Genomic DNA, 8,439 nt, shown 5'->3' on the forward strand with positions numbered 1-8,439 from the left:
CTTGGATTTTAAATCCCAAACTGGATGACTGGTAATGTGGGTGGGGTTTTTTTCTATTTCTTTCTAGGGGCTGTATAGCAATAACACTACACTACTGACCTTTGCTTTGTAATGCAGGTCAGTCAGTTGGAGGAGCCTTCACAAGTGCAAAATCAGCTGTGTCATCCTGGTTTTCCACTTTTACACAGTCAACCCAAAACCTTGGGGACTGAATGACAGTTTTCCACGATGCTGCTGAATACTTCAGGTGCAATGCTTTCTCTGAGCTCTAGAAAGACCACTCTGAAACACAGGAGTGGAGATTAACTATCCAGGACCAAAACAAGGTATATGTTGCTTGCAAGCAGACATGGAATGTTATTATTCAGCTTCTCTAGAAGTACAGAAGAATGGTGGGTGTCTCCATACAATGGGATGGCATTTCCAGTATACTGGTTGTATGGAAAATGACTACTTTCCTTTCAAACTGAGCCTTTATAGAGACATTAGCAAACAGGGCTTGTGGCAAGCCAAATGTATTTGACTTTAGATTTGTACATTTTCTTGGATGTTGAAAATATTTATGTAAACTAGTTATATTTTTCAATCCAAATAGCCAAATGTTGGTGAATTCTTGTTAGGAATAAGCAGAGTATAAATACTGTTTCCTCTTTCGGGTTGGACTTGAGAAGATCTCTGCAACAAGTATACAACGGGAACCCTCAAAGGGTTCCTTCCAAGCAAGGTGGAACTTTTTCACCTGCAAACTAAAATCAGAAGGGTGCAGAGTAAGACTGTGGCTGACTTAAGGGGTTTATTTTTCCCTTTATCCTCTGTACCCAAGTACAGTTGTTTGCATTATTCCAGCTCTCTCTGTCTCCAGATCTGTGTGACAGTGGTGAAATCAGTATTTTCTTGACATCATGCAGTAAGCCTTCATAACTTTGCATATGTTTTGGCTGTGTTTTTATCCTGGAACGTAAACGGAATTCCAGTTGGCGAGATCTCGTAGGGAAAAGGATTATAAAACAATTCTCCCAAATCGGGATTGGATCACAGACAGTTTTGGGAGGTCTTACTTTATGACAATGTAATTACACCATCAATGTAGTTACATATGAACACAACATATTAAACCCGCCTAAACCTACACCAGTAGCAAACTCTGTGTGGCTTTTTTAACCACTTTTTTTTGTTACAGTAAAGTTATGAAGACTCTTCCAAATGAAAATCAGCTCTGTCGATTTTCTGTGCAAACTCAGGGAATGTTCTGTTTGGATTGCTACATTTTTCATAAGGAAAGTAACACTAAAATTGAGAGAGGAACTGAAATGGTTCAGTTCGTATCCTTGTGTGAAGAAATGTCATAGTTTATATGAAAAGATGTGGCATAATGCTGTATTTTGTACACAACATGCATGAGGTGTCTTCTGTACGCAAGAGTTTTCCCACTTCCTCTCTTTGTGTGCCTCTTTATGCCTTCCAGCATCCCCACGTGAGAGCTGTTAACATTTTATACATTACATTATCAAATGTTCCAACTTTCTGTAGTAAAAGGCTCTTGGTTTATTGCCTCATCAGTGTCTGTCAGCATTTTGCCATGGTCTTTTCTGGGGCCAAGATTTCAAGTCATAGTTATTTCTTCTGTTCCTCAAATAAAAGATAGCAGCTGTACAAGAGATAACCCAGAAGGCTTGAATGTACTTTAAGAACTGAAGTTCTCGTTTCCTTACATGCATTTGAGAAGCCAACAGAAAAGCCACACTTGTATCACTGTCCAACAATTTAGTTTTCAGTTTTATTGCTTCAAACAGCAATTTGAAAACACAGGGTCTGGTTTAAAGCCTTCATGATTTTTTTTCCAGGACTAACTAGATAGAATGGCTGCGGAAAACCTGTGAGTATACAGCTAGTATGAGTAGTTTCATTTGAGAAGGGCAAGAAAGGCCCCTAGAGCTCTACTAACCTACTGCTTCTGACATACAAGTAAAACGTATCTATAGAACTGCTGCAACTATTACTCCTGGTCTCTGTGTATTTGTGTATCTCCTGAAACTGCTGATGCTCTTGTTCGTTTTATTCCACAACTCTGTAACAGAGAGAATAGAATTTATATCTTTTCAAAGACTAAGTAATACTTGATAGGCAGGAAGACCTCTGGTGAAATAAGACTGGGGCTGCATTTATCCATGATGAGTCTGGAGCGTTCTGATTCAGCATGCAGATAAGAAAATACTCCAAAATAATCCCTTGCTTTTGTGAAATGGCTAGCACATAATCTGCTCTCTGGGGCTTAAGTGGTCAGGCTTCATGTTGTAGTGAAGACTAAGGAAAAATGCATAAAGGATTTAAGCACTTACAAAAGTAACTGCAGCAACTTAGGGCACACTGGGTAAATTTAGGCTTAGGCGCTCACAATAGCGAGTTCTAGGAGCCAGGCAAGTGATTGGTATTTCCATGTACAAGGTATAGAAGTGGGACCTTCAAGGATGCCTTTTCAGTATCTTTCTCATCCTCACCTGAGTTTTTCTGTAGAATTCTGTGCCCCAAATTTGTGTAGCAAATTTGTTATTGCTATACAATCTGTTATTACCCTGCATTCCCCTCACTCCCACAGACTCCCTTGCTGGTCCAGGGATATTAGGGATGATATTAGAAAGCTGACCTGTTTTTTGGCTGTTGTTTTGTTTTGGTAGATGGGTCTGAGGAAAGGCAGAACAAGTGCCTCTGCAGTGCTAAGGTGATACACAGCTTCTTGCTGCTTTGCACATGGACCCTAATGATACTTCACAGTGTTTCTCTTATGGGCAAGAAGATGAGGCAGATCTTTCTCTGCTTTTTCCCACAGCCCCAGCTGTCTCTGTTGTGGAGCCAGACACACAACCTGATTTAAGAGTATTTTCTGTTCACAAACGATAGAATAAGAAACTTGTATCCATTCTCAACCTTTTTAAGAGCTGGCATGATGCTTGCAGGTCAGGCTGTGATTTTTAAACTCATACAATGCTGAAGAGCATACAGCAGGTGGAGATGAAGTGATTTTCATAATAAGTGGTCTTCATTAACCTGCTCATTTGCTCTTTGACACACGTTGAACTTACTTTGGGGCAGTAGGAAGGTATGTGGCCAGTGAGGTTCCCCTAAGCTCATGTAGTCCTCTTCTTATTAACAGTTCTAATCTCTTTAGTTAAACCCAATGCAAACACAAGTTATTTTCTTCCCCTCTGTTTTCAAATGTCCAGTGCAAGCATTAGTATTTAGAAAGATTCAGGCAGTTGATTTCCCTTTCAAAGACCCTGCCATCCATTTCTGCCCTGCAAGGAACACTGAGCCCTACATCAACTGCTGATAGTGCCTCTGATAAGTCAACTGTTAAGCTGTTGTTACAGCTCTGCCATGATATATGTTGCAAAAGTATTTCTGGCTGCTGATGTACAGCATGAGCTGACTTACTCTAGTAGCACACCTCTCAGATCCCCAAAACCCACAATGGTAAGTATTGTTGACCTAATATTTCATTTCACTAAAAGGTTCGGCACTTCTCATCAATCATTTTCATGCTACAACCTTAATCCCTGTGCACATTTGACACAGATTCCCTCAAATATCACAATGTGATGATCAGTTTTAGATCAGTGTTCTAGTACATTGCACTTGTTTGACCTTGTACATGTTTTAAGCACCTTTGTAATGAAATTGAGTCTTTTGCCTAAATGAGCTTCTGATTTCCATACCAATTATTACTAAGCAGAGCAACTAATGTGGCAGTATTTAATGATGAAAGTGAAGGCATGAATGCAGTTTTTAAACGTAGAAACTGTTGTTTGATAATAAAACATTCAAGTAATGTACTGGATTTTTCTTGTCCTGCTTGAAAAATAAATACACCCAGCCTGTTTAAAGCTCTGTCTGCTCAAAAAGCTGTATTATTTTATGAACTGAATCCCACCAGACTACACTTGCAGGCATCTAGTGTGATACTGGTAGCTGCTTGTTTTAGGCTGGCAGTCTAGCTTGTCTTCCACTTAAAACTGATCGTGCTGTTGCTCCTTGCAAATGTAGGACAAGAGGATCCTTGAGTGTGATTTTTGATTCCCTATTCGGTATTGCTCATTGTGAGTTAATTAAAGCCTTCAGTAGGTCACAGAGCTCTCTCGCATCAGCGAGAACTTCAGGTACAAGTATAATGTGGATATAGATTTAGCTTCACAGTAATACATAGTTCATGGGGATTGTGACATCGAGTGAAAACCAGGGGGCTGAGTAAATTAAGTGCTGCACATCCAGTTCTCTGGCATCCTGAGCTGTTTTAAAACATGGTAACTTCTACTCTTACTGTCCCTGTCCCTAGCTGAGAATGATCTGGTAAATTGCTGTAGGATCAAACTGCCTCCAGTAACACTGGGATGTGAATTGGATGGAGCATGTGTCTAGAAAAGAGTTACAATTCTCCAAAACGTGTTAAAATGTTTCAGACCATGTGCAAGTTGTTGTAGGAACACACTGAAAGAGAGACCTCCATCATCTTGTCTATGCAGTGTCATTTGACTTTCTTGCAGGTATTTAGTTTGCCTTCAAAAGGGCAGCATGGAGAGTACTGATTAAAGATGGAAACACTCCATTACTGTACTGTGATTAAAGATGTGTGACAAATTGCTTTGTGGTGTTTGGAGTCTTTAATACTATAGGAGAGGAGAGACTGGCTTAAAGAAAACCAATACAGAGCTTTAGTTCTGTGATGTTTCTGGTCTTGACCCCTTTCTTTATCACACAGTAGGAGTAGTGCTTGGATCCATAAAAAGAAGTTAACTAGTTAAGTAGTGACCCTTACTCAGGTTACTTTATTCCCCTAATTTGACAGCTGTGTGTGTGTATCATCTGTACAGTGATGGAACTTGGAAATCAAGCTGTCTTGTTGAGTCCTCCTTTATAGATTCAGAAGCGCCTGATCATACATTGCTCTTCTTGTAATACTATTCCAAAATCAAGTGATAAAAAACAAGGTAGGTTTTTTGTTACTTCCCTGCCTGAATGGACTGATGTTGGTAAAAGCATAATTACTGTTTGCCTCAATACTAGCAGAGAAATCCTACACAAACTTCTTTTCTTGTCTTGAGCTAGATCACCAAGAAAGGCACACTGCTTCCTAGAAAGAGTATTTAGACTGAAGGAAGACCAGTTATCTGAAGTGAAGGCAGATACAGAGGTGGGGAATAACATCACTTGCATGCTAGATTAAACAGATGGGAAATACTGAAAGAGTAGACTTGGTTGTTCCCTCTTATCTCTGAATTCAGAGACTTTATGAAATGCATGGAAGCACCATGGAGAATTCATGAGCTGAGGTAAACCAGAAAGTCAGAAAATAACACTGAGCATAACGTGTTGTCTAATATGACCTGTGGTTACTGACCTTTGTTGCTTTGAATTGCGTGTCTGTGCATTTTGATGTGTGTAATGCTGTGCTGAAAAGCTGGCTGAGGAGTACCCCCACTCTTAAATGGTACTCTTCAGTAAGAACACGTGCTCAGAGATAAGTCAGTGAGCCATAGCTCTTGCAGTGGCTAAATAAAACCTGTGCCAAGACCTAGCTTGATGTTTGTCGCATCAGCTGAATAGACTCTTAAAGCCTGCATTATATCACTACCTTTTTATTGTTTTGTTTACCAGCTCTTTGGTCATATTACTGCAGTAGTGTGTGTCTGTATTCAGTACAGTTTAATGTTTTAAGAGATGAAGTCATGTAATGTTTGAGGTGACCAGTCCTAGTTCAGGAATGGTGTGTGTATGCTTAAACCCTCCCTTTCCTGAAACAAAGCTACCTGGAGTCACAAGTTAGACCAAGACACATCAGAGCTATGCATTTTAGAGCAGGAGGGGAGAAAAGTCCATGCTTTTATTACTCTTTCACCTTCATGCCTGTCTTACCTTCTCCGTTAATCCTTTCTTTCCAGATTGGAGTTTAACTCTGTACTGACCCAGGTGTTGCTGGTTGTGAGTGATCCCTGCATTTTACTCAGGCTGCTAGTACTCCTCCTCCTCCAGGTTACAGGTTCTGTAAGAACTCTGCCTTCCTGCATTGTACTCAGGTTGTAGGAAGGAGATAAACACTTCTGGAGTGGAGCCAAACAGAACTGGGTCTGGCTAATGTTAAGCATGAAGTGGGAAGAAACTGGTTTTAAGGGTGAGTCTGCCTGAATTAAAGCTCCTTTCATGTAGGAGTCCAGACCAAAAACAAAACAATGTTAAAGTAGCTGTAAATGGGAAACAGAGGAAGGAAAACACCAGGCTGATGCTGATGCTTCAGGCATCACAATGGCTTGTTCCATAGTACTGCAGTGGGACAGGTGCTACTGCCTTGGAACAGAAGCACTGAGAAGTGACATGAGAAACATGAAAAAACAAAACTTAAGAGCTTTATCAAATTATTCCCCCCCACCGCAAATTAACCACCCCTATAATCCAGTTCTCTGTAAAGCTTGACACAATCCACTGCTCTAGACCTGACTGGTTCCATTAGAACAAAAGTTAAACTTGCCATTAGGTGTGTATTTAAACAACTGTAAAAACAAGGGGATGCATTAAAAATAAGCAGAGGCCAGACTGCTTCCTTTTATTACTTCAGGTGGGGGGAAACTGAAACTCTGCAGGACTAACTTAATCAGACATACAGAGTATATTCTTTGGAACTTGTATGTAAATGTACTCCAAAGCCAAGCCCAGGTTGAGCAGGCTGGCATTAGGGTGCAGCTTTGTAGTAAGATACTAGTTTAGAACTCTGTAAAGGCTTTGATTGTATTTGCTCCATTTATGAAATGAGAACTGTATTTTTCAGCTGTTGTCTTTCACTCATGTCCAGTGCCCATCTCCAGGCACATGCCAGCATTTTGCCTGCACAGTTTCCTTCTTCAGTTATGCAAGGAAAGAATCAAGACTTGAGAATAGCATTTCTCAGCTGTGTTTTCCTTTGGGGTTGAATACTGACTGCAACAACTAGTTGTATAAGCAACTGAGCTAAGAGCTAGTATGTCTTCAATGGAGTCACTACAGAACGGTTCAACACTTGACTAGTTTAAATACTGTACTAATAATAGTAAATTAATTCACAATAAGTTACTACATCATCTTAGACCATATAAAATGCAGATAATAGCTAGAACAATATAAAAATAATACATTAAAGATGCAGACCAGCAGGAAGCCCTGTACACCAGCTGTGTTTTAAGATATCCCCAAAGGCACAAAATTAAGGACAGCTCTCCCAGATTCTGTGAGGCAACTGCAGCAGCCACTGCAATTTAGTCACCTCTTTCCTATTCAGATTTACCCTTTCCCCCCCCTTCCTTCAGTAAGGAACTATGCATAAGATTTTAAACTCAAGCTGAAGGTTCTCACGCAGCAACCCCACTGTGCTCCTTCACCAGCTATAGTTCCTGTTAGGGTGGTGAGGCACTGGAATAGGTTGCCCAAGGAGGTTGTGAATGCTCCATCCCTGGCAGCATTCAAGGCCAGGTTGGATGATATAGTATGATATAGGCCTTGGGTGATATAGTTTAGAGCGAGGTGTCCCTGCCCATGGCAGGGGGGTTGGAACTTGATGATCTTAAGGTCTTTTCCAACCCTAACCATTCTATGATTCTATGTCCAAGCACTTCAGCTTGTCCTGAAGACTCCTGCAGCATGATACAGTGGGCAGAAGGGAGCAGCCCTTTCAGACCAGCATTCCCAGAGACACCACTCACAGTCCTGCATCAGATATGCGATTCTCTAAATCCCATTCTAAAGCAGTATCACTGGTTTTCCTTTATTGTACACTCCCCTGAGTGGGCTTGCAACTGGAGGTGCCAGGCTACATGCCAGCAATAGGAACAGCTATGCCAGCAGCTTGCCTCTTTCTCTTCTGTTGGACCCATCATTATTCTGGCTCCCATAAATCCCTGCAATAGCACAAAATGCCAAAGCATTACGAAGAGCTTTATATAAGGCAGCTTTCTTACCTGAAGTCCCTTTCCCACTCAAAGCCTTAAACAAAGCTTTGTAAATCCATGTAGGCGCTGTATTTATGGAATAAGGAACAGAATCAAAGGAAAGCCAATGGCAGTCTGGTTGATCAAGTGGGTAAATTTGTTCTTGGTATTAAAGACTGAAAACAGGTCTCCCATCTTCTGAGCTTGCAGAAAAGATCCCTCATCACCTCCTTAGTGCCCACTCATCACTTTCAGTTGAGCAAGGCTTGTCCACTGGAGAAGTGCTGATACATCAAAATCATAGCAGGGGATTCTAGTTCTATATAATCCTTAGTTCAACTTGGATTCCCCTTTCAGTGATTAGTAAGTACAGTTAACTCCTGTGCTTCTCTCCAGGCTTCTCACAGCTCAACTATTGCCAGTTGCCTTCAACAAACCACTCTATGCATAGTAACTCCATGTCCTCCAAGCAGAAAGCACACTTCAACTCAAG

At 40.9% G+C, this 8,439-nt stretch overlaps 1 protein-coding gene across 1 annotated transcript in view; it reads left to right on the forward strand.

Annotated features, from left to right (window-relative positions):
* Positions 1 to 3,885, forward strand: part of AVL9 (AVL9 cell migration associated) — a 37,575-nt gene extending 33,690 nt beyond the window's left edge. Inside the window, exon 16 of the mRNA XM_061359393.1 lies at positions 118 to 3,885. Coding sequence (XP_061215377.1) covers positions 118 to 212 — 95 coding nt within the window. The 3' untranslated portion in view covers positions 213 to 3,885. The remainder of the gene's footprint in view (positions 1 to 117) is intronic.
* Positions 3,886 to 8,439: the final 4,554 nt, after the last annotated feature.

Source organism: Neopsephotus bourkii, unplaced genomic scaffold (genome assembly GCF_033783945.1).
Source record: "Neopsephotus bourkii isolate Nb327-2 ecotype Australia unplaced genomic scaffold, CSIRO-AGI_Nbou_v1 NB_973, whole genome shotgun sequence".
Taxonomy (NCBI): domain Eukaryota; kingdom Metazoa; phylum Chordata; class Aves; order Psittaciformes; family Psittacidae; genus Neopsephotus; species Neopsephotus bourkii.